This window comes from Calypte anna, chromosome Z (genome assembly GCF_003957555.1).
Source record: "Calypte anna isolate BGI_N300 chromosome Z, bCalAnn1_v1.p, whole genome shotgun sequence".
In the NCBI taxonomy this organism is placed as follows: Eukaryota; Metazoa; Chordata; class Aves; order Apodiformes; family Trochilidae; genus Calypte; species Calypte anna.
This window is the reverse complement of record NC_044274.1, coordinates 25,839,180-25,866,563: the sequence shown is the minus strand read 5'-3', so window position 1 is coordinate 25,866,563 and position 27,384 is coordinate 25,839,180. Positions and strand designations below refer to the sequence as shown.

The window sequence follows — 27,384 nt, the reverse complement described above, 5'->3', positions numbered from 1 at the left end:
AATCTGCCCTTGAGAGTTCTTCTGTGCTTCTCTTTCCTCCTCATGGCTTTCCCCTGTCCCAGTGTGAGTTCTCTCCATGGCCTTCTGCTCTTCACACTAAACATTCTCCAGCATGGGTCCTCCACGGGTTCTTGTAAGGAGAATCTGCTTTACTGCAGAGACTCCACAGGTGGCAGTTTTTTTAGGAAATACCCATCCTGTTCTAGTATGGGGTCCTCCCTGGTCTGTAGTGCAGGTATCTGCATGGTCCTTTCCATGGGCATCAGGGAGATGTCTCCTTTACCATGGTCTTCTCTCTGGGTTGCAGGGAAAAATCTCTGTTCCAGAGCCTTGAGCAACTCCTCCTCCCTCTTTTTCTCTGACCTTAGCATTTCCAGAGTTCTTCATAATTTTTTCCCTAGCTACTCACTGCCTTGGCAGCATTTTGCCTTTTCTTAAATGTACTTTCACAGAAGCAACACCAGTTTCACTTATGTGCTCAGCTATGTCTTGCCATTGGTCCATTGCAGAACATCCCTGTTCCTCTTCTAGCAGACATCACCAGTGCATCCTCCTGTAAGGGACTGGATGGGGGAACTGTTATAATTCCTGTCCTAGGACCTGTTTAGCACTCCAGTAGAACTGGGCCAGAGGGATTGGCACTGACTCACCTATGCAGACCTCTGATCAAATCCCCATTAGCATTCCTAAAGGGGTTGCTGGAGGGGAAGAAGACGGTGATAAGCACCTGCATATGGCCTGAGTCTTGCATATGATGATGATAATAATAATATTGGAGATGAAAACAAATGAGGAGCAGAAGGGGCTGAAGTCCATTCTGGCTGCTTAGTCATGATGATTCAACCACTCTTACTGGTTATGATACGAAGGAGATAGGCCTGTAAAATTACGGGATGCATTGGTGGACTTTGGGAGTCCCATCAGAATGACTCCCCACCCACACCCCCTTGGCTGGCTCAACAACTCCCTGAAAAGAGGTTGTAGCCAGGTGGGGGTTGGTCTCTTTTCCCAGGCAACTATCAGCAAGACAAGGGGGCACGGTCTCAAGTTGTGCCAGGGGAGGTTTAGGTTAGATATTAGAAAGAATTTCTTTATGGAGAGGGTGATCAGACATTGGAATGGGCTGCCCAGGGTAGTAGTGGATTCTCTGTCCCTGGAGATATTTAAAAAGAGACTGGATGTGGCACATAACTGGTTACCTTCAAAGCAGGACCATTTCCTGAATAGGAAACCCAGTCCTGGGAGGAGGATTGGATCCAGCTACAGCTAAGCTTCTGTCTGAGAAGGAGACTAGAAAGCAAGGGGGTCCAGTCCAAATCTCCTTTGGTTGTCGTTTGGTTGATTTGTGCTCATCTAAGCTGTGCCCAGGCCTTGTAAATGTGAATTGGCAGAGACTAGCTAGACTTGCTGCCTAACATTGTGCATGTGTTGGAGATTAACACAAGGACATCACAGGACAACTTTCTGGAAGACCACTAAAGACCCTCCCCTACTCAGAATGCAAATAGTTCCAGGCACCAGATAAATACTGTAATTAGCTCCAGGAAATCTGATGTTTATTGCAATGAGTTTTATACATATTTATGTATTAGTACAATCTAAGACATGTCTGTTGTCATTCATGTCATGTGTGACTTTGAGATCTCTCGTGCATGCAGTGCTGCAATAAAGAATACCTGCCTTCTAAAGCTTAAAGAGAAGTGTTGGAATGTTCTTTCAGCAACTGAATTTTATGGTACAAATCATCCATTATTTTTGGATAATCTAATTTTAAAAATACTGCAGAAGTAGTCTTCCTCTGATGTTTTTACTGAAGAGCCTTGTTTGGATTCAGACTGTAGTTGATGTGATAAAGGTCTTCTCCTCTTACTGAGATTGTATCCTTGTCATTGTGTTTTATGTTCCTTTTTGAAAAGTTGCCAATTTGCTATTTCTTGAACACTGAAACTCTTTTCTTGTGACCAATACTGTTTGATTAAGTATTTATTCAGTAAATCAATCATCAGGAATATAATTTGGGAAAGAGGGTGAAGTGTTTCTGTACCTTCTTCCTAGATGGCAAGCTGGATTCCTTGACTGGGCAAAAATTAAGTGTATTTATTTCATTTTCAGCTGCTTGTGGACATCACCTGAGCTGTCTGGGCTACATTTGCCAGCCCTTGCTTTTCAGATTTATAACATGAGATATCTTTTTTAGTTTGTGTGCAGTTTCTCATGTAGTTTTACATCCTACGTTGATCTGAATTGGTGCCTGAAGCTTGGAGATAGCTTGGATAGTTCTACAGAGCCTATATCCTGGCCAAAGCATGGATGTAGTCTACGACAGGCTTAGCATTGTATCTTGGAAAGTATTTCCAATTTTTAATTCAGATATCCATTCTGCAAACACTTTCTTAAGTTTTGCTTGATTTTATGAACTTTGACTAAGCAGTTGATTTAGAATGGAGAAAGCTTAATTGGTCTAGAGTTCTATTTCATCAGAAATTACAATTAAAGAAAATATGAGGCATTATTAGTAATAATTTATGAGCATTCAGTTTCATGTACAGTTTTAAAAATAGCACATGCAAAATTCCTTTTGTCCGAACCAGTGTAGTCTTACTTCATAGTGATGTAGTAACATCATTCTGTGATTTTTTTTTTTCCAGTGGTCATTGGCAGCTCTGAAAACTATGGTATTAAAAATTGTAATTATAACAAGGTTTGTTAATGATGTACTAAACTTAATCTCATATTTTATTATTTCAGTTGTTCATGGTGGACAATGGCGCTGATGACTGGAGAATAGCCATGACTTACGAGCGTATTTTCTTTATCTGCTTGGAAATACTGGTGTGTGCTATACATCCCATACCTGGGAACTATACATTCACATGGACAGCCCGGCTTGCCTTTTCTTATGCTCCATCCACAACAACAGCTGATGTGGATATTATTTTGTCTATACCAATGTTCTTAAGACTGTATCTTATTGCCAGAGTTATGCTTTTGCATAGCAAACTTTTCACTGATGCCTCATCTAGAAGCATTGGAGCATTAAATAAGATAAACTTCAATACCCGTTTTGTTATGAAGACTCTAATGACAATATGTCCAGGAACTGTACTGTTGGTTTTTAGTATCTCATTATGGATAATTGCTGCATGGACTGTCCGAGCTTGTGAAAGGTAAGGTTGTTCTGTTGTTTAGTTCTTTATGTCTGTCTTCCTCTTTTTCTCTTTTGTTTTGCCTCTTCAGTTTTGGATTCATCGGACCTAAATATTTAATAGAACGGAGCTTCCAGGTCCTTGATATTTTGGGTGTTGTATTCTGCCACAGACAGTCGGTAATGCTTTAAATATGAAGGACTCATGCAGAGGTTTGTTTCATGCCATTTACTGTAGCACTATGACTTAATTTCAGTGTTTTGCTATAACTTTAGCTATGTTTGCTAAAACACAGTGGACAGACACCACAACATGTGTTTAAGAGGAGATCATATTCTTCATTGACATCAGCCTTCATTTATTTTGTTTGTAAGTTGAATTTCTTGAGGATTAGGTAGGTAAAACAGCCATGCAAAATTCCATTGGAAAATGTTGGGGTTTTTAATTTGGGTTTTAAAATAAAAAAATATCACTGGGGAGTTGGCAAGATCAAAGGAGGGGAATGGGCAGAACAATATTACTCTTTTTGCTCCCCCTAGGAAAGTAGAAAAAGTTATTTGAGAGGCAGTTTTTCATTCATTACAACTGGTTTTCCAACCTCTCCCTCTCATAGGCTTTAATGTAGGTGCAGAATAAATGGCTATCAGTGCTGACTGATTGAAATTAATTTTCTCAAACATAGCTTCATTAAAAAAAAAATAAACTAAAACCAAACAAAACCCAGACTTTGATTGGATATGATTGCTTAAGAGTATGAGATAAGTTTTTGTGGATTTTTTGGATTTTGTGTCTTTTGCCTCATATTTTCCCTTAAGGGAGTATATAAATATTTAGCCAAGTGCATTGTACTGGCTTTAGATTCTAGCTACTGGTTAGTCCTCCAAAACATCTGTAGATGCAGACCCCATAGAGAAATGTATATATTTTCTAAAACTCTCAGAAGAACACTCCAAAACCCCACACATGCGGATGCTTTTAACATGATGCCATCTGAAGCTAAACATAATTTTTTGTAACAGGAGACAGATACAATTTTTGTTATGGGAATGGACAAATATTGCTGCCAACTCCATTCTGTGCTGTGTAGAAGTCATGGTCCTCAGATTATGTCTCCTGAGGTCTTAACAGCTTTGATTTGCTCAATAGATAAAAGTTTAGTTTACACAAATAAAATACATTTTATTACATCTTACATCTGCTGGTAAGTTGGTTTCTCCCCTCTCAGTTTTAACTACAGGGAATCTCTATTTCTTGGAATGGGATATTTTATGTACACAAAATGATGTTGAATATAATTGTTATCATTAAAAAGAGTTTGCTATTCTGCTTGGCCCTATACATGAAACCCTGACAAATTCTGATGCATTTAACAGAAGTTAAAAATTAGACAGCAGTCTGGTGGCTTTGTTTTGATGAGGGGGGATTTATATGATTGAAATTTGGTGGTGTTAAATAGTTCTTGGCATCAGTCTAGCACTAAGCTCTTTAATTTATATTATAGTTTTATGGAAAGCTTTGCACTAGAGGCTTTAGTGTCTCCTCAGTGTATTAAATCAGTAAACTGGCCATTCAAATTGGAACAAGATTATGGTGATAAGATTTAGTAGATTAAAATACTAACATTCTGGAATGGAGATGAAACATTCTTATGCTATTCCTTGTACTTGGTAAGGGGGTGAGTCACAGTAGGCAGCATCCTTACTGTAAAGTTCTGTGTGCTCAGCAAAAGCTGTTGCTGATGAACAGTGGTCTGACTTTGAGACTATTGTTGTATTCAAAGTCAGATTTTTCTCATTGTGGGCTCTCTTGGGAATAGCAAAGGAGAGTTGGAAGTACCACGTTTCGTAACTAGGAAGGTAACACAGAAGATAATCATCATCCGTTTCTGTAAAGAAAACCCTAAAGAGAGAGGCTGTGTGCAGAGGCAGGCATTTTGCCACCACTTTAATGGGCATCTGACAGATCACTTGATATACACTGAACTAAGTCTGTATGTATGTCTTTTTCAGTGCCTTAATGGCTGTATTGTTAGCTCCCAGAATGCTAATTACAGGAAATGACACTTTGCTTTGGTGCGCAAGGTACTTTCTGGAACGGCAGTTTAAGGTCATCCAGGATGGCAGAGTATGGTACAGATAACGATGGTGGACAGCCAGGTGAGTAGAAATGGGCTGGTAGGGCTGCAGTCATCTGGCTGAAGGAGTTTGGGAGGTAAAGGTGGAGAAAGCACAGAAGTATTGCTGTATACCTAATGCAAGAAACTCTTGCTTTTTTATTGCTCAGGTTTTCATGTCTGTTTTGAGGGAAAGATTATATTACATAGGGTTTAATATCAGCCTTTTCATTGCCAGCATTAGTGTATTGCTGTCTGTCATACATGAGTTTCATAATAAAATTTAAATTTTTTATTAGGTCCAACTCAATAGATGTTTATGTTTACAGCATCTCTGAGGCATGTGATCAGGTCACTTATGAAGATGTTACTTTCCTATACAAATTATGAACCTTACAACCAGATTACTTTTTGCAGTCTCCCACACTGATACTGTTACTGAAGTAACACGGTGCATGGTCATCAGTTGTTTGTAGCAGTTAAGTGGTTAATACAGAAATACCAAGTTTTGAAAAAAATAAGTTAATATTCACAGCATTATGTCATTGAAAAATCTGACAAATTTGCATCACTGTTCCGGAGAAGACCTCTTTCTGCTTGGAGAAGTGTGCTGCTTTTCTAGGTTACATAGGAGGTAGTTGCGTTTGGTTTTTTTCCTGTGCAGAGGAAGAAAGAATGCACATGTGGCTATAGCGTGACCATGTATCAGGGCAACATGGGCCACATGTGTCCATGTTACACTGTTGTACATTGGAGCAGCTCATGTCCCATGCCCAGAGTTGCTGTGGATTTACAGCAGCAGAACTGAGCACAAAAACATTTCCTGAGAGAGCACATTTTTGGTCCCATTTTTGGTTCTCTTTGAACCTCTCTAACTTCTCACAATAAAGTCAGTTCAGAGTGAGCAGTTTGTTTAGTCAGAATTTCTTCTTCCCGTTATATTCTGCTCTGTATTTTTTTCCTTGCTTTGACAAATGAGGGACCAAAAAACCATAAACAGAAAAGACACACAGAAAATTTTGTTTGTGTGTGAAGGTGAAAGCCTTTTCTTCTCTGTTCATTCTTGTTTTCTACAAATAAATAAATACCTGTCCTAATTCTTGGAAATATGATGCCGTCACAAAGCTTTTAGTAAGCTGCTCACACATGACAGCCATTAATGATTCATTTGATATAGGCAGGTGGATTCACTGAGACTTTCAGTTCTAATTCGTGCAGGAAAAATTGTTTCTTGGTTGTCTAATTTCGTTGCAATATGTGTTTGATTTCTTTGACTGGCTTAGGACCTTATTAAGGTTGTACAGTGCACAAATAATGCCAAGGCCACAATCTGCTGGAAATTGCCTTTAGCAGCCTCCACCGTGTAAGTGAGCAGATGAAGATCCTTTCTAGTAGGTATTTGGTTAAACTTATTTTTAGCCCCAAAAGCTCAGAAGCAATGACAAACCTTTTTTTTGTTCTTATTTATTTGTTTTCCCTAGCTGATATGTCTCATCACTGTGAACAGACCAAATAAGGTTTGTGTATTGATAGTGCTGGCTGTTTATCACATTTCTTTACCTTTTCAGTGCTCACTGAAATGAAAATATGCTGCTTAAAATGGTGGCAAAAGTTAACTGTTAAATATTTAACACAACAGTGATCAAAGATGACCTGTCATCATCTTGACTTGATTCTGCGCTATGAATTATTCTCTGCCTACTAACCTTAATACTTGGTTTTGCAGACTTAAGTGCAGATTAACTATAAGTGTTAGATTAATCTTCCATAGAATTTGTATCTCAAAGAAACTTACAACTAAAACCACATGTAACTGGTTGCATTTTCATTGCAAATGTTACCAATAGAAATTGTATATGCTGTTTTATCAAACAATGGAAGCAACAAGGAAGTCTGTCACAGAAGTACACCAATGAATGTCTGATATACATAACCCAGATCCAAAAAAGAGTAGTTTATCTAAGTAAAAAATTGGTTTGCTAGGTGTATCCAAAAGCATTAAAAGCTAAATTATGTGTTCTCCAGCTTCTTGAGGACAGAACAAAATGTGTATGGTTAATGGAGTAAGAAGAAACACCTACTGCATGTAGAGTTTAATTGCTATTCTTTTGAATTCATGTTTTCTTTACCTTTGCAACAGTGCTGTTTGTGTATTCTCAGTAAAAGAATTTTGGGAATGCAATTAAGAATATATTCTTCTTTTTGGATTTATAGAATTAGCCTTATAGCTATGTTAAGTAACAATGATAGGTACAGTAGCTCAGCAGATGTAGTTGTCCCTTCACAAAAATTCATCACACCAGGATAGATCAGTGTTTCTGTAGTCCAAAAACAGCAGATACTGCTTGGGGGAAGGGAGTGCAAAGTATAAAAAGTTGGAAAACAAGCACACAAAAAATCTCCTTGCTTACTTAAAAAAGATCTTATATCTGTTTTTCGGGGTCATGTAACTAGAGCAGGAAAACTTTTTTAGGTTAAATTCCTTTTTATTCACAAGGATTTATACATAAAACAGTTCTATTAGAACAGAATGGTGTGGGAAAACTCACATACAGTTTCAAGGTCTCGTAAGAATGGTGAGCAAAGTGAAAACTATTTCTCTAAATACAAAACCCTGACAGGGAAACCACCTAGTAATGACTACTTACCTGCTTTCAAGAACAAAATGTCTTCCTCCCTTCCCCCCATTAATCATTGAAAGACAAGGCTTTTTCCCCTTTTTGGCCCAAATTGGAATTGTCATGTCCTGATACTAGTATTTCTCTAAAGCTTAAGTGGTATTTCTGGACTGAAGTTGAGACACCTTTTTCACTTGGATTCATACTGGTCTATATTAAATTTTTTTTATACAAACTATCCCACATTTTAAAATTTTTAGTATGTTTTAAACATTTCTGTTTGGATAACTGTATCAGAAGGAATGCATTATGATTGTCTTTTTAAAATAAGCGTGTTCTCCTTTTCCTCCATCATTATTGGTAGGGTTTGTTTGTGTTCCTTGGATCTTCATGTTCTCTGATGCACAGTGGTCACTAACAATGGATTTCTAGTTCAGGACATGAGATGCAACTTTCTGTCTTTTAACTGTGAAAGTATTGATGTATTATCACTTACACTCATGCTTTCAAAGCAGTGATATTAAACTAATTCAGAGCATGTAGCCTGATCAATCAAGAACATTCCTGAATTAAAAAATATAACAATGAGTCTGCTTGCAGTTATTTTTCTCTAAATCAGAGTGAGAAATGGTATTTCTTTTTAAGTCTTGTGCAGTGTTAAATGAAATCCACTGGCAAAATTCCTGTGGGTTTCCACAGGAGTGGTTCACTGAGTTCAGGGATGCAAATGAAAAACTATCAGTACAGTGTGAATTGGGCTAGCATCTCAGATTATTTGTGTTGCTCTTGTATTCAAGAATAATATGTATATATGATATTTCAGTACTAATATAATAATTCCAAGTGAGAAAAAAGGGAGCTGAAAACTTCTGAGGGTGGTGTTATGTTCAGATGAAGATGAATACCTTCATGTGTTGATATTGCTGTTTTAGAACAAACTGTTATTGATCGATGCCGACTGTGCTGACAGCTGATGCTAACACTGCCCAGGCAGGAGTAACACTCTGCTAGCTGGCTTGTTTTCCATGGAGTCTTGCTGCCTGAAGCAAAGGCTGAGCTGATAGACTCTGTAGTCTCACTTGCAGAGAGAACTTGCTATGTTCATGTCACCCTGGCAGTGAGAACCTAAAATCCACTGTCTAGTAGGGTCACTCAGCTGTAGTCCCATTAGGTGTGTTCAAGCACTGTGCAGAGCTCTGTGCTGCAAACATACATCAGGTGTGAGCTGGAATGTCCTGGCACTCAGCTGGGGTGCCTGTGCCGTGGTTTCCTTTGCAGCATCTGTGATGCACTGGTCAAGTGTATTTCTGATGCCAAACTTGACAGCAGAAGAGATGACTGGGATGGTGCACTGAAGATAAGAAGTACTCGAAATGTCCTACAGTAACAGCTACATGAATAGAATAACAGAAGAAACAGTAATCCATGGTGTCAGTGTTGTTATTTTGTTATGAAGAAATAATAAAGTAGGCCCAGTTCATGTTGAAGGGTATTCTTAATAATTGTAAACTTAAGTAGGTACAAATGCAGTTCCGTAGCATTTGTTTTGTCTCATTGGACAGGCTGCATTGAAAATATTTTGAGTTGTAAACAACCTTGGAGTATGAAGCAGAAAGGTTTTAAACCTATGATTTGGTTTTTGTGTGGGCTGAACAAATGAACATATTCTTTTAGCGATCAGGATTTTGTGTAAGAAGATTATGGTGCTAAACCATAGCTTTTCCAGAGCCATTGATGCAATACAGGGTTTTCACTTACTACAGCTAAGCTTTATTTCTCTCACCTATAATGCTGTGACCCCTCTTTTGCAGCAGATTTTTTGGGCATCATCAGCAGGTGTGAAGGCATTTCTGCAAGCAGTGTATGCACAACTTGAAAGTGCGAAGCAATGACTGCTTACTAACACACCTGAAATCTAGGTGGAATTTACTAGTGAACTACTAGACTAAACATTAGGACAGTAAAACAGCAAAAGAGCCTTTTCTGGCCAGGCAGGTGTGAGCCAGGTGGTGAAGGTCTGGCCTCTGCAGCCCCTAGGGACAGCCAGTTGTGCTGCTGCTTGGCCACCTCTTGCCAAGCTTCTGACATTGCTGGATGGATGATCATCCCTAGCCCAAACAATATCAACCAGACTGACTGGCCTTCCACTTTTTTCCTTTAGGACTGAATGCCTTTTCACTTTGGGTTTTCACTTCTTTAGTCACTAACCATCAAGCAGAGGAGATGCAGTTCCTCTAACTAATGTTAGAGTAAAATTTAGTGATTATGACCCTACGCACCTCTAGCTTATGCATATTAATTTTGGAACATGTCCTTCATTTGCAGAAAATTAAACATTTGCATCTTTCTGCTTGAGCAGGGTTGCTGACCTTCCTTTTTGTTTCATTCTTGTATCCTTGTTCGGATCACCCTTCTATCTGTTTCTTTCTTAGGATCAATAGCAGACCAACAAAGAAATAAAGGGCAGTTTCAAAATATTTTGCTCATGGTTGGCACAGTGGAGAAAACAGCTGAGTAGACATCTGACTAAAAATTTCTTAATTTGGGGCCTCTGCTGTCAAAACCTATGCAGATTCAAGTGGTGACCTGGTGATAATAAGATCTTACAGTTCATCTTCGTCCATGAAAAAATGCGTTCAGGGATGGTACTGATGGAGTAATTAGTGATAAATTATCCAGGAGTTAACAGTTCTGTCATACAAAAGTATAATTTTTTAATAAACTTAAATAACTATTTAACAATTGTGCTCAAAGTCTATTATCATTTTTATGAGCATGAGAGGAAATAATACTTTAAAATCCCCCAACAAACTGAAGTACCTTGTCTTTGTTTGCAAAAAGAAGTTCGAGGCAGTAATGCCCTTCTGCCCTTAATTTGCTCCATATTAGCTGTCTCATGCTGTCTGCATGTAAAGGAAGTCAAAAGACATTGTTAGCCTAGCTGACTGTGTATGTAATGTAAAAGGAAAAAAAATCATCCCTTGCTGGGTATTGATTGAGGTAGGAGGAGGATTTAGCTGAATGCATTTTGGGGGCATTTTTTCTCCTCCTGCCACCTTTCTAGTAGATAGAGGATGGATATAGGACATAAGGTCTAAAGGGAAAAAGCTGCTTCTTCAATCTCTGAAGAAGAGTATAGATGATATTTTGGTTAATTATCTGTCATGTGATATGGGTAGATGACTTCATATTGGCTTCAGTATTTGGCTGTGGTACATCTGGGGAGTAAACTTTTGTATGATTTTATAAAATTTTGCACACTGTGCTAGATTTGCAGTGGGGCAGTGTTTTGAGAATGTGAAGTTTACTTCACAGGTTGTGCAGTTTCTGTTTGTCAAGTGCATCATCAATTCACTGATTCAGGCTTGCTTCTCCTAGTTATAGAGGTATAATATTAATCTTTGCTCTGTCTCCTTTGACCACTGCATTTTCAATTGTTACTGAAGAACCTAAACTCATCAGTTATGGAGAAACTTGGTTTAATTGACTTAACAAAGAATTTGGTCAGAATGTTTTCCTTTCTGATCTCAGTGTCAGCCCATGGACTAGACTGCATATTTCTGGACGTGCAATAACATGTGGCAAATTACCTTGCAAATTATTTACATTAAGTAATACTCTTCTAATAGAAATTACTTGTCTCTTCACTTGATTTCAGAAGGAAGTTACTTGATCTTATAGTTCCTTGAATTCAAGGTAGGGTCTTGGTTTATGCCTTAAAAAATGAAGTAAATGTAACCTGCAAAGCACAATCTGAAACCATAGAGATGCAACATTTCTTGAAATTGAACAGAGAAATTTCAGACTAACTATTTATGCCCAAGTGTCTCTGACTTTTTAAAAAAATCATTTAACTTTTCATAAAATCATCATACACCTTAAGCCTAGTGAGCTTCTAAAGTTGTAACCTTGACTGTTTAGCTTTGGTGTTAATTTGCAGTGTTTCATAGTAGATTCTTTCCAAGGTATTCAAAAGCAAATTATATGTTACAGTTAGTTAATTTATCTCCAGAGACACCTGTCAGCTCTCAGTAATGCTTGAAGCATTAGTTTTCTTCCTTTTCCAAGCCTACTGGAGTTTAACAAAAGTTGTGGATGATAATTCTTGATAAAACTACTTTTAGAGTGGTATTTGCTCAAACAATTGGATCTCCTTGCAAGCAGATCACATCAATTGCCTTCCTTGTTCTTTGAGTGCTGGGAGGCAGAAGACCTGCTGATGCAATCCATGTACCACAGCAGGATACTGTTGTCCTTCAGAGACTGTGTTTCTGAGGGCAAGGAGGATGATTTTTGCTGATTTTTGGAAAATGAGATCTAGCACAGATAATTGGCCAAGAAGCAAATACCATGGCCTGATGTTTCAGTATCTGCTGGAGATGCAGCCATCTGCACCAGGAACTCCACATTCTGTCAGTACATTTTCACTTTCTTTCACAGGAAAATAAAAATTTAATGTTAGTTTGGATTTAGTATGATCAACTGTAATGCTTTGCTGTTATTTAGGTAACCAGCAGTAGTTGCATTGGTAGCACAGAACATTGAAGTGAAGGTTTTACTATACAAACAAAAGTATGCTAAATGTCTACACATAATTTATACACTCATAAAAGTATTAACAAGTAATTTTTTTGTTGTTGTTGTTTAAAATGCCATTATCTCATGGTGTAGAAGATTAAATAGAGATGTAATAGGGAATACAGCCTACAGTTCTGTTTTGACCTTGAACAAAGTCACTTAATCTCTTTGTGTCTATTCCATGCAAAGAATTATCTTTGGTGTTATTGTTTGGTATAGTGTCCTTACACTACATAACAAAATGGTTTGCACTTACTGAGCAAAAAATCCTTTTAAACTATGATTACAGTACAAATGCATTTATGTTGTTTAAAATTATTGTAGAGGTATAATTCAATATAGCAATACCCATTCTGAGGAGCAAAGGGAGATCTGTGAAAAGGCACAATATCATGCTAATTCTGCTTATATTTTGCTTTCTCATGCTTTGGGAAAAGAAAGCATATATATTCAGATATTTGGAAAACACAGGCCATTGCCTGCAGAAGACTGTGTGGCTGTAACTGAGTAACTCCACATCTACTTATTTTCAGTCTCAACTCCTGAACCTAAAGGAGAATTTAGGTAAAGCTGGGTGGCATGGGAAAATAAGACTGTAAAGCTAATATTTTCTGAGAATCTTTATTCCATATAGTTGGAATAATTTGTCCCCTTACCCTCTGGGGGACTTAAGACTAAATTTCTTGAACTCAGAAGTTGGAATCTAGAGAAACCCAAATTGTTTTTTTTTTCTTTTAAACAGAAGTATAGTTTTACTTCTAATTACCTCCTAGCTTCTGTGAAATGTTTACACTGAAATGTAGTTGAACCCTCATAAGAAAATTTTTCAGCCTAAGTTAAATATGATTTGTTTATTATCTATATAATCAATATTTTGTAGCTGCATAATTATTACTTAGGTATAACGTAGTTCCAATAGAATAAGACACACATCTTCAGTTCAGTGTCTGTTCCTCTTCTTCCTTGACAAAATCAAACATTTGCTGTGTCTGTTGCTCGTTTGTTCTTTAAAGTCATGGGCTTTTGCTAATGGAGTAAAGTATTGCTGACCTGTAAGCTGCTGATCATTACTCACTCAAAATGAGGAGCAGCAGCAGAAAAAAGCAGTCAATTTTTTTATTAGTCTTTATGATGCTTTCAAATTATAATCTCAGATAATTCCTAAAACGCAGGGTTAAGTGATACACTTAAGATACCAGAAAAGTTGCAGCTTCATAGTCCCACTTGGAGCTCTACAAATACCTACGATTTTTTTTTTCTCCCAATTGGATTCCATTTCTGTTGTATGTGTGAAGTCTTGCAGAATGCCAATTCTGCGAAGCAAGTGAAGGGGAATATTAATAACTCCCTAAGGGCAGCATTCTTCCTGTTAGACCTGCTTGTGCATATATACTTTCCTGTGTATTAGCAGACTCATCTGGTTTCTAAAGCCAGAGAGCACATTTCAAGTCTGTGTAACGTTTCATGTTCCTGCTTGCACACTTTGTTGCAATTGAATACTAGTTATGTTGACAGCCTTTACAAACCATTCCACAGAATTAAGGCTGACAGATCACTGCTTTCCAGGGTCCTCCTTACTACCATTTTTAAAAATGTGAAATTAAGCTGCTAAAGAAGCTGTTAAAGTGTAAAAAGGGCATCGACAGCTCTTTTTCATGAGCTTTGTGGGAAGCCTGCCTGGTTACTTGTTCTCTAAGAATTTTCCACCTCAGTATCTATATGTGAAGCAGCTATTTTGCTTCTACAGGACATGCCACTAAAGTGAAGCATTTTGGTGTTATGCAGTTTTTTTGATGTCTAATTTAAGAGATTTATTTTTAAACTTAAATGTTGTCAGAGAGGACTTTGAGTTCGTTAGTTTTTAGTTGCATCTTTCAGCATCCCAAGTAATCAAACTGTGAAGTATGCAACTGAAAGCTCAGAAGGTGAAGACCACCAAAATAATGATAAGCTTGAAAAGAGATGGTTAACTTCATGCAGAAAGTGTCAGAGAACTATGAAAAATTAAATTTAAATTTTTCATTTCCAAAAAATGTGGAAGATGTATGACAGTAAGGTTTTTTGTGTTATGGTTGTCAGTCCCTGCACCAGAGCTATTTTTGCATTGAAAAAGGTGCTAGTGTGTTTTTGTGAAGATTAAAAATTAGCATATGACTACAGAACTACAGAGCTCATTGTAATACATATGCCAAAGTTTATGAATAAAGATTGTTCCAGACCATATTGTTTTGCTGCCAATTGCTACTCCTGATCCAGAAGTTATCTCAGCCATTAGAGCCTGAGTATGCCTCATAGCACTTGAGCAATATGAAGCATGATTAGTTTTATTGCACACAGTTTTCTCTGTACATGTATTATAGGAGCTGGTGAAAGCTGTACAGCTGAGTTTTTAAAATCTGAAAGCAGTTCTGGGAAATATGAGAACTGGTTTTGTTGGAGACAGAATAGCATCAAATGTAAATAAATTTCAGTAGAGTTGGAAAAAGCTGAATCCCTGAGCCTGCTCCATAGCATGAAGAAGCTAGATCAATCCAAATTATTATTTTAATACAATAGCATGTATTAATCCAAATACTTAACATTCCACAAAGGATATTTAATAGAAGTTTTCTGAAATGAGAATAATCAGTCATGTAACTCTCATGACAGCTGCTACTCGTAGTTCCAGCTTTTCTGAGAGACAGACAGTAAATATTCTTACTGGCCTTACTTTATTTTCTATTTCTCTTCTGCATATTCAGTTGAAATGAACCATGTTTAAACACCGTGAACCTGGTTGTTTTTCAGAGCAGTCAAGATACATGTTTAAAAAATGCTGCTGCAGGCAGAACTCATTGAGGTCTGTAGTAGTTAAGGGCTGATACAAGACTGGGTAAAGCTTTCCAAGTAGTGTGATTCATTATTCTACTGATTCACACCAAGCATGCTGCAAGTAAGGGTATGATGTTATAACTAAGTTTAAACCCCCAAACAAGCATCTCATTTCATAATGAAATGAGATCCTTCCAAATGTTGAAGAGAAGCATAATTTTTCACATTTTCTTTATAGCTTAATTAGCTTAGTAATTCTATTAGGATGTTTCTTGATGTACATAATGGAAACAGCAAAGCTTTGTTGGCATCCAGAATTTGAGATGAAGGCAAAAGCAAAGTAAAAGTTCTGAAATTATAACCATGAGAACACTAAATGGAAACATTTTTAGAGGTGATCAGCAGAACTTCCTCTTCCTCACTAATCATCATTGTATTAACAGAAGAAATTACCAATATCTATCATCTAACTAAGACTAAAAAGGCACGTTAGGAACAGAACAGCTTCATACTGTGGGAGACATCTAGTAGCTGGTTAGATCAAACTGTCTCAATAGAATCTTGACAAGTCTCTTATTTAATGGACTGAGCCTGTTTCCAAGTGTTATCAGTTTAGAAGTTTTTAATATTTCACCAGACTAAGCTCAGCCTGGCTTGCCATTGTACTGCAGGACACAAATTTCATTATTACAGTGAGAGCGTATTATTTTCTTCCCTAAAAAGAGTAATCTTTCCCATTGTTTCTTTCGTTCGTCCTGTGAGTTGTTCAAGAGAGGAAAAGGGAACATGGCAGAGTTATGAGATGCAGTCCATAGAGGCAAGATAAACTGAAATGAAGTGTGAATTAATGAGTCAATGGTTAAGCTTAATGTTATATATAATGTGTCTTAGAAGTCAAGATGTCAGTGTGTGGTAATTGTGGAGTTCTGCCAGTTAAATGAAACATAATCAAATGTTAACATCATTCTGCAGGAAAGCAGTGCTGAAAACTGCAATATCAATAGTGAAACAAAAAGGAAAAGAATATTGTTTAATAAAGAATATGAAATACTGCTTTGACAACCCAAGCTACTGCAGTATTGAGTAATATTTTTATGTCTCCTTGAGTTGTATGGTAAAATTCCCACTCAGTTTGGCTTGGGAAAGAAGCAAGCCATGCTATTTTTGCACAAATTTAATCACTTGGCTATTTTTGGTTTAAACTTGAGTAGTCTCAGGATTTATATATGCTGGTTGGCAAGAGCTGGGTAGCAGTGTGTCACAGTATGAGGATTGCCTGGTGAGCAGCGTGTTCCAGCTGCAGCACTGCCTGGCTGCTAGCACATTCCTTAATAGAAAAGGGGGGAAAAAGTGATAAATAATACTTAAGCATGTGTGACTTCTGCCAAGGGTTTTCCTACCTCAGAGGAATACACAGCTTCTTTAAATGACCCTTTATTCTTCTGCCATGTGGTGCTGGCAGAAGACTGGTCAGAAAACTGACCTGTTTATAACTGCAGTTTTTACACAAGTAAATATTAGCTCTTATCTTCAAGTAGCTCACCATGTTTCTTAGTGCAAGTTTTTACTGACTTAGGATAGTTGGCTTTAAATAGGGAAGCAAGTATTTTTACAGTGATTTGAATTTTAAAAGTCAAAATCTTTATATGAAATAAAAATCTTTATTAAACTGAAGCTAAATGACAAGCTTAGGTTTTAGAATTTGGTTGGTAATGTTTGCAAGTTGCTTTGTGTGGAAGTTGTCTATGAAAGGAAACATTAGTTTCTTTACTTCTGAGCTTTCAAGTTTCTGAGGTGTTGATAGTACAGTATTTTCTTGTCAGATTCCAGAGCTCTCAGATACAGAGTGAATGGATAGTTTAGGAAAACTGTAGTTGGACTCTGGAGTGCATTACATCCAAGCTGTCTTTCACAGTCCATCTGGAAAGACATGTTTGTAGTAGCTGGTGATGACTGACAGTGAGTGAGACAGCTCTGCTCCAGCTGTTTGTGTGGATGTCTTTCCTCCTCACAGTAAGGTCCATTGCCATTTCTGTCTGGTGGGATAGTGCCACTAATACAGTGAAAATTACAGTGATAGGCATTTTTTTTCTCAGGCCTTCTGGTGACTTCAGTGAAACATGTTAGAGTAATAGTAATGAAAAAAAATGAGAAAGTTGAACTTCTCCTGTGGCCATTTTACTGTTTGCTGCATAAATGGAGAAATTCAGTCTGTAGGGCCGTGATAACTTTGAAAGCAAGTAAAAAAGGGAATGAGTAAATTAATTTGCCTCCTCAAAAAAAAAGCAATTTAAATTAATCCAGTGCTCATTTTCATCTATTCCCATGGCTGTGCAAATAATATGTTGCAATTCATATGTTTTTAATAAATTGCCTTCTGTGTTGCTATAGATGTAATAATTTCTTACCTGATGCAGAGTAGCCAAAGACTACCCTGGCTTTGCTCATTCAGGCTTAAATCCCTAGCAATGCTGGTGCCTAATGACATAGCATAGAAATTCGAAGTGTATGCTGACACAGCTGTAATCTTAGGAAAATCAGAAGAATTTAGGTATGTACTAGAATTACTAACAGCAGAGATTGAAAAATCATGAGTGAAGTTGCAAAAGAAGAGAAAACAACACTCCTTAACGGTAAATCTGAGATAGAAATGATGGGACTATCCAGGCAGTGACCCCTTCCTTTTAGATTGCCTGTTTTTCTTAGATATTTTTAACTTTAGAAGTCACTCTTTCAACTTTTCCTTTACAGTTGTGACAGAAAAATGAGGGGTTTGATTTTTTTTTTTATTAAATAATTATTTATTATTTAAATGCATTGCCATGCTTTGGCAGTTAAACCACTTGTAAGGTTGCAAAGTATCCTGTGCTTCTTAGTCACAATAAAATCTGAAATATTGATAATGATTTTAAAATTAAGTGTGCACCATTTGACTGTTGAACTATAAGCTTAGAACCATAATCAGGTGAAATATTCCAAGTAGGAAATCCAAGAGCTCTGAGCCAACAAGATAAAAACATTTGAAGTTACTTGAAGTGTGCTACTAAATATGGATGCAGGTGGTTTTAATGAATATTTAATCTAGGGTACCTTTCTAATTAGAATCCATGTCTCAAATGAAACTTAAAAAAATTACTGTTGTGCTTTTTAAAAATTAACCTTATGTCACCTTTTTGAAATTATCTGTGTGTAGACTGGTTTCTTTGTTTTCTGGCATGGGTAAAGGAGGATAAATGGATCAAGACTTTTTCCCTATATTGTTCAGGGCTTATGAGAGAGGTTTTGGCATTCTTTAGATGAAACTGTTTTTATTTCAGGAATTTACTGAGTTGCATTTAGATATGCTGTTTCTAGACTTACCAAGATTTCTATAATTATCCCCATTCAGGGTTTGAATTTTTTCAGAGTGTAAATATTTGTATAAAATGTATAAAAAAATCAAAAGTGTTGCATTGCATTTTCATCTTCACAGGAGAATTATTTTGTATCTGAAGTACAGAAATGGCAAGGTTCAAAACCTAAAGAGGGGCGCTGAAGGAATGCATTATAAACATTTATGTAAGGATTTATTGGTATTGAACTGTTACTGGCCTTAGAAGATATGTTGTGACTTCAGCTCCCTATTGTGAACCTCTTACAAAGCCATGGGTCATATCGCTCTCACTCTGTAGGGACTTGCATGGTAGTCTCTCTTCTTTCCTCCTGGATAGGATGAATATGTTTCTCTCCCTGTATCCATGTATTTCACAGCTCTTATTTGCTAAGCTTTTTTAGTGGACACTAAAATCCATAACATTCAGTGCAGTCTATGAAAAAAGCAATGTCAAATGTCTGGTGCAGAGTTGCTGTCATGAGGTAAATAAAGTTTGCTGTATGCTTTTTTACTGCTCTTTTTGCTGTTGTCCTTTTTATTTGTGTCACTGTCATCCCTAGGAGCTCCAAATGTAGGCTATTAGTGATTTATTCTAGGTGCATAACAAAAAAACCTCAAAAGCTTGCATAAGAAAAAGCTTGTATATGTGAGAAAGACAGCACTGCTATGAGGAGAGAGTGATTTCTGTAGCCCCTAGTAGTCAAACAGTTTTTAGGTTGTTGTAGTCACCAGAACGGAGGTAGGACTTTGAAGATGGCCTTTTGCAGATATTTATATTGAATATCTTGAAAGAGAGAGTAAGAAATTTCCTGAGAGTGCGTTTTTGCTCACTGTACATAGCTGCTCCATCATGGAGACTGCGGTCCAGAAAGGAAGGATAACAAACAATTCTTTTAGTTTCAGAAAGCAGATTGTTTGGGGGATTTGTTAACTAATTCCCTAATGGCTCTCTGTGACCTCTGTGAGACATGGATTCAGGGTCTGGCTAAAGTAATAGCCTCAAGGGATCCAACAACATAGATAGCTAATCTGAGGCTTCACAGCAGCTGCAGGGGTTATTGCAACCTTGAAGCTGCAGTGACTGCCACACCCTCTCTTGTAGAGCTGCTCTGTCCTAGGAGCAAAATTCCACTTTTGTTAGTCCATTATGCATTTTTCTGTCACAGACTGAGTACTGACAACAGGTTTTAGCCTGAATACATACTTAGGACTTCCCAGTTGATCAAGTTTATGTAACATGTGAAGACTAGGTGATTCATTGGGACTTACTTTCTTTGAAGAAGAATATGAACATATTCCACTAGAATATTAAAACTGAGAAAACAAATGGCACATCAGGAAATTATGCTTATTGGCTGACTTAACACAAAAGGGAGAGTTTGCTGGTTTTGAGGTAAAAGGTCTTTTGAACAGGAAATGCAATGTCATACTTTTCCATTTATCTTGAAAATACTGAAGGCGAGACAAAATCTTAGGTATCTAAGTCAGCATTTGCATGATCATTCTTTGTTAGATTTCTGATGACAGACTTGCATTTAGTCCAAGGGTCCATGATAATGTACTCTGCTGTCTGCTTGCCCATGTATCCTTTTCTGACTTTGATACTTGCCTTGGACTGCAGCAACTATAGTAGACTGGTGTGTTCTGCCACTGCAGAGGACTAGCAGGACTTGTACCCGTGATGAAGAGTTTCTATTTAAAACCCAGAGGCTTCTGTTATTTAAATAATAAAAATACTGAATTATAAATCATCCTGAGTATCTCTACTATTGGTGCTACTATTAGCTGTACCTGCTGTTTCTCTACTGTGGATGAAATTGTATTTGTGTTTTATTTAATTCGTTATAGCCACTTTTTAAAAGGAACTAACTGTAGAACAAAAGAATGGCTGTGTGACCAGTTAATGTGATTCCTTTCTGACAGTACAAAAGTTTAGCAAAAGTTTTCGTGATAAAGAAATTATTTTCTTTTTCTTTTCAGGTACCATGATCAACAGGATGTTACTAGCAACTTTCTTGGAGCAATGTGGTTGATTTCCATAACTTTTCTTTCCATTGGATATGGTGACATGGTACCTAATACATACTGTGGAAAAGGAGTCTGTTTACTCACTGGAATCATGGTGAGTGTTCCTGAATTTATTTAATAGATATGAGATTAATTTGGCTGCAATTAATTCCAAAAGTTGTGGTAGTCATAAAGTAATATGTATTTGCTGGCATATTTACTTGTACTATTCCCACTGGCTTTCATTCCTGATAACAGAATGGACAGCTTTCTTCTTTAGCTAAAATTTAGCAGCTGCCCAGTAAAATGCAGAGAAAGAAAATTCACCTTGATGTTATTCATAGCTTCAAAATTTCAGTAGAGTCTCTCAGCAAATGTTAAGGTATCAAATCATTATCTTTGGACAAGTGTAATTAGACCAGTACTAACAATTCTGAGGTTTGTTTCGTAAAGTTATTGCAAAGAAACAAATGTGATGGTGACTATTCTTCTACAACTTTTTGCTTGAGGATGGTTTCCTACATTATTTCTTAAATGTCTAACAACATGCTATCCATAGCATTACAGTGCTTTAAGTGGATTTCTGTAGTGCAGTTTTCACTATAAAAGTTTTGTTACCATTGTTAGAATGCAGCAATTATTTCTCACTGCATATTCAATATATATTTGTTAACTGTACTTAATTTCTGCTTGTTTTTATTTTTCTGTACTGCACCATCGGGTCAAAGTTAGGCAGGAAGTAAGGTCATCTATTTAAATGTCTGAGAAATTTATGCATGTCTACAGTAAATTAGAAGCAAAAAAGCTCTGGACTCTACAACTTTTATTTTTGCCAACTGCTGTGTTACTGTTGCTGTGAATGGTAAGTGCAGAATGAGCATGATACATACTGTATGCAGCAGAAAGGTACATACTTACTTCTGAGTTTTTACTACCGATGATAAGTATTGCAGCTTCAATATCTATCCTCTGGTAAACAGGTTTATTTGGATTATGGCTGAAAACAAATGGTATGAAATTGTTTCTCCTTTTGAACAGCTGTTTTGGTAGATATTGTGTTTGTAAGAGTGTATTTTGTGTCCAAGGAGTAAAACACATCAGGACATTTATAATGTTTAAATATTTTTTCTAAGTAAGTTTTTTAAACATCTGACAGTTTTGAGGTCTTTGACCGTTCCAGTACATTTTCTTGGTGGTGGCAAATCTTTACATCCAGAGTTTGCAATTTAGTTGGAAGGTACAGGCTGAAAGCAAAGGAATGACTCAGAAGGCTTTTCTAAAGGCTGTTGGCTAAGCTCAAATCTGCCATCTTCTGGGGTATTGCCTTTGGTCCTCTCTGAGATGGATTTTGATGCCAGAGGGAATAAAATGTGGTCATAAGTGCATTAGGGAAAACGAAGGACAAGCAGTATATAATGCTACCAGGATGTGTAGAATTTGAACAGAAACCTGTTCTAAAGCTTTCCTTCCTCTCAGGCACTCCCTAAACATAAGAAACTAATAGTTGAAGATGCAGATATCTGATAATTTTGTTCACTCAAATGGTTCATCACTTTTTGGCATTTTATATGCAAAAAACATACAGTAACAGAAATCTAAGACCTTCAAAGCCTGCTGTATTGATACTAATTATCTGTGGGTTTCACACTACAGTTGTGTTTATGCTACTACAAATGATAGCAGCATCTGGACTGTTCTAAATAGCTGTGGGTAGTTTTGTGACTTATGATGAAAACAAGATAAAAATGAAAAAAGAAAAATAGACTCAGTATTATTACACATACTGTTCTATACACCTGTAAATGAACCACACAGAGGCCAATATTATAAGATATATTTGTCACTTAGCTTATGACAGCAACTTCTGGATTCAGATGAAAAAATATTTGTGTTTTTTCTTTCCATTGCTTTGGTGAAAAACTAAAGTACTGATTAATATTTACCACCTGCACACATTGCATTTCTTCTTCACAGCTGAAACAAGATTCTATTAAAAATTAGAACCATAGAATGTATGGATGCTCGTCCTTCATGTCTTTGACTGCTTTTTATGAGTAAAAGTTCTGCAGCTGCTCCAGTGCAGTGAAGGCTCTAACTAGAGTCTTAAGGTAATGAACTTGGAATAATAGTGCCTTCAGAAACAAGAAGCATTCTTAACAAAAAAAAAAGGAGCCAGGTAGCTAATGTATGATGATAGTTAAAACAGCATTGAAAGACTGTTTGCATTTTTAAGGACCTCTACAGTGTGGCTTTGGCAAATGTCATCTTTGGGAAAAAAAATGGAGCAATGAGAGAAAGTGAGGTGTTGAAATTGCTCTTATATTTCTTTTTATGTTTTTAAGTTTTTCAAACATAATAATGATCTATCTCCAGCCTAACCTACAAAACACAGTTCTTGAATATAACTCTAAACCAGCAACTCTTCTGAAAATTGTGCTGTAACTAATTAATGTTTGTTGTGGAAAAGATACTATCCTAAAAGAAAAGACTTGCTGATTTAATTTCAATGGGAGTGGTTGATGGTCTTGTCATAAGAGACACCAGGGTAACTGTTGAATGAAAGTAGTAAAATTAAACCATGTCAGTGATTTTAAGAGGGAAATAGCGAATACATCTGAAGTAATAAATGCATTATCAGATAAGAGCGACCAACGCCAAATACCAAGTTTTTGCTTTTGAATTATGTCACTGTTAAAATGAGTGGAAGGGAGAATATATAGAAATATTTGTGACTAGTAGAATAGTGACACAGACCACTGAAGAGTTAATATTAGCTGTGCAAAACTGGTGGCTCACGGAGGGCTCCTTCGATGTCTTGACCCCATTGAAGGGCAAACCCAGGTGTCCTGGCTCTTTTCGTGCTCCTGCCTCAGGAATTGCTTCCTGTATAATGAAAGTTTGACTGCTCAGGCTGAACTCTGTGCTGTGCTCCAGCCTGGGAAGGAGACTTTATGGAGCTGCACCACGTCGTGCTGGCTATTGAAACTGTGACTGCTGCTATCTTGGGCACTGGTTCAAGTGACAACTTTTCAATTCCACAAATGCACACTCCTGGAAAACAGGAAAATCTTTACATGGATTCAGATTATACCAAAAGGAAAAAAGCATTTTGAATCAATTCGAGTAAACCAGCAAAGAAGTCTAAATAATGTGTTAGAAGAAATTATTATAAAATAACAAAGAAATCTGTAAGCAAAGAAGGCAAATACTGAAAAGATGTACAACTTTTAATTTCATTTGTAACAACTTATTATTTCATCTTGCAAAGCACTTAAATATGTGAAACTTTAATTAAAATATTGACACACTGCAGCACAGAGTTAGTGGCATGGACTAATTCAGAGACACCTTACAGAAAGGTAAGTGAAACTGAGCTGAGAACCTCAACTCAGTTACCTCTCAGTGCTTTTCCAGTGAGATTTCCCTATGCAGCAGTAGTAGTAGACTAGGGGCTAGGTGGATGTTAAACTTGACAGCAAATGTGTCCTCTGGCCTCTGTTTACATCATGCGAGAGCATGATGGATGGATAGAGGTATGAGTGTGCTCACAGTTACCAGAACAGGGTATAGAGGAGATGGGGAGACCTAAGTCATCTTCACTGTGCCATGCAGTTTATTAGTTTTGTCCACTTCTGTAAGATGCCATCTGTAATTGTCAATGCACATTCAAGAAGACCTCTCTGATCCTGGTCAGCAGCCTGAGCTCAGCTACAGGTGGAGCACTTTGTGCGGGCGCGAAATGGAACTGCTTGTATTTTTGCAGCACTTCCACCTCCTTAACAGCATGTTGGAGTTAAGAGCCTTGGAGTAGTTTGTCACAGTTTTCTTGCTTTATGAGGAGTCTAATGAACCTAGCAAAAATCTAAAGAAGCAGAGTAGAAATTAGTAGAATTAAAAGGAAGGGGTAAGTGTGATAAGATAGGGGAAAATGAATAATTATTGTCTATGAGCTGGATACTTTTTACAGATCTTTGTAAGCTTTTGATCTTATGCAAGATAAAATAGTGGCAATCCATTCTTCTTCTGACACCAAATACAAGGATTAGTTCCAAGATTTGAGTGAGAATTTTCGTTATGGATCTAAGCATTATGTGGTGAGGTAGTGCATTTACTGTATGCTGCAAAGCTAAGGATTTGGATCTTCCTGCACAGTCAACTGCCAGCATATATATATTCATATATATAAAGTGCCTATAACCATATTGATAAACACACTTTGAAACCACTCTGACAGCAGGGGCAAGAACAGGAGTCATCCTGTTAGTACCTCAGCACTTCTGTTTCCGACCAATTTAAAAAAAAAAAAAAAAAAAAGCTACAAGACTTTGCTGCCAGCCTGCATGCTGGTGTTTAATAATACTACTCCATCAGGGTTGGAGGGAGAGCTACTGTGACTGGCAACAGTTTGCAGTGTGACCTCTCCAGCTGTGCTGTAGACCAGTGCAGGTGTCTCGAAGAGCAGTGGGACATGAAGGCTGCCAGGAATTAGAAGCAGAGATGCAGAACAAGTGCATCAAGCCTATGCTGCCACAACAAAATGGCTGAGTTGCAATTGCCCTGTCAGTATGCACAGGGCAGTTTGCTATAGCTTGGGTGAAGATTGTAGTACATGAAATAGCTGTTATTTGGGAGTGTCTGCCTTGCTAATGCTGAAAGTGCAGCTTAAGTGCTTCTGTTTCCGAAATTAAATCCAAGGAGATTATTTAACCTATGAAAGAACCACATAAACTAGGCAATTTTTCTTTAATTTACATTATGTATGTGGACCAGATTGGATATTTCTTCTGGAAATTAAGATGTAGCATCTTTAAACTACAGGATTTGGACCCACGCATCTAGGTGAAGAATTCTTATTAGAATTGCTGCATTGCAGTCAAAGTGTAAAATCTGACCTTAGGTTACTAGTTTTTATTAGTTCTAAATCATCAATCAAAATTAATTTGACCTGGTCTTAAAGTTTCTCATGCTGCAGCTTTTAATATCCTTGTGGAAGCTGCATTTAGTTCAAAAGAATCCTACTTCCTTTCTGATGCATCATGGAAAAAAGTGATGAGGATAAGGTGTTTCTGAAAATTCCCTTCATTTAGGGTTAAATTGTGGTATTTGTGCAAACATATTTCAGATTCAGCATGCTCTTACCAAAAAGATATGAAAAGCTTTTCCTGTGAATCAGTAGCATTTGGGTCCATGTCTCAGATATACAGTAGAATTAAATTCAGTTGAGTCTGGGAGCTTGATAATGAATGTGACATCAGGATTTAGAATAGGATGTGTTTATTTCTGATTTGTTTATTCCCTCTAACATAATACAGCCTAGCTGGACAGTGTGTCAAGCAAAAATGTAATATGGAGAAGACATTTATAGTGCTTGCATTATTAGAGTTGAAGGTATTAAGAACTGAGCTGCTCAGAAATTATTCATCTTCTCTACTATTGTTGTTCCAGCACACCAGATAGCCAAAATGGAAAATCTATAAGAAATAGGTATAGTTTGCATTTAGTTTATGACTGTGGCTTGTTGGGATGAAATTTCTAACTGAAGTAAAGAAAAGTAAGTTCCAGAGAGTTATCCCTGAAGTAGTGGTGGTCAGGTCAGTAATCTGAAATGTGAGAGGATGGCAGAGGCTCTCTACCTCCATCTGAGTAAAGAAAATATCTTGGAAGGTGTAACTCTCTTTTAGAATTAGGAAGATTAAAGAAAAAATACCTCTCTCAGAAGGTCTTTAGTTCATACCAGTAGACCAGAGAGGGTTTTGAGGCATCAGAGGAGAGGGAAACTGGCTCCCACTTAGGTCTAGATAGGACTTATAGATGCATTTCAGCAAGTTCAAAGGCAGTCAGTTACTGGAATGAAGAGCAATTGTCCTGTGGTATCTTTGTTTACATAGACAGTACTATGACTGACAACTGTTACAGCAAAACTTCTACTTTGTTTTGAAAAGTGTAATTTGATTTGGTTTGGTTTTATCTGCAATAACTTCAGATTTTGTATAGCAATTTTAGTATAGTTTGATAACTATTCTCATGCAACTTTTGATTTTACAACATGGGTTTTGGACAAGAACATAATTAGTAGCCATCATCCTGAATTATTAGTGTCTCACATTGGTGTTGTACTACTTATCTAGTGAAATCAGATATTACCTCATTGCTCAGAAAAAAATCTGTTGTTTTTTTTTCATATTGGAACAAAACAGGTCTTTTTTTTACCTGTTATGATCATTGAAGGCTTCCCAGGAGCCTAACCACCAGGGTGTGTTCAGTTCCTGGGCTGCTGTGAATTAACGCTGCTATCAATTATAGGTTCTTCTGTAGAAGAGAGGTGGTATTCATTTTATAAATCATAATGTTCTGTGCTGTCTCAGAAGCCTTTTCTAGTACCCACCTTGCATTACAGGAAAAGGAGTTTACTTCATCCCCACTTCCACTGCCCATTTCTGTGTTTGAGAGTATTTAAATGATTTTGTATTTGTATATGACAATTAATGCTCTTAATAATTTTTTTTTTTTTGCAACATTTCTAAAAACTTTATGGACTGATTAGGAGTAAAGCAACTCATCTGCTTTTCTACAGAAGTTTAAATGTTGCAATAAAATCCTAGCTGTGATGCAAAGTCCACTGATGACAACAGCAGGGAAGTAAATACTGAATGTATTGAAGTACTAATAATGGAAAAGTATTTTTATGTCACCTTTTTGGCTGAAATGACATAGCTGTTGTCCTGTTACTCATGCTAT

General features: G+C 37.1%; 1 protein-coding gene across 1 annotated transcript in view; it reads left to right on the top strand.

Moving 5' to 3' along the window:
* Positions 1–27,384, top strand: part of KCNN2 (potassium calcium-activated channel subfamily N member 2) — a 63,459-nt gene that overhangs the window by 15,470 nt on the left and 20,605 nt on the right. The window contains exons 3-4 of the mRNA XM_030467852.1: positions 2,749–3,167; positions 20,620–20,761. Of these exons, the coding sequence (XP_030323712.1) occupies positions 2,749–3,167; positions 20,620–20,761 (561 nt within the window). The remainder of the gene's footprint in view (positions 1–2,748; positions 3,168–20,619; positions 20,762–27,384) is intronic.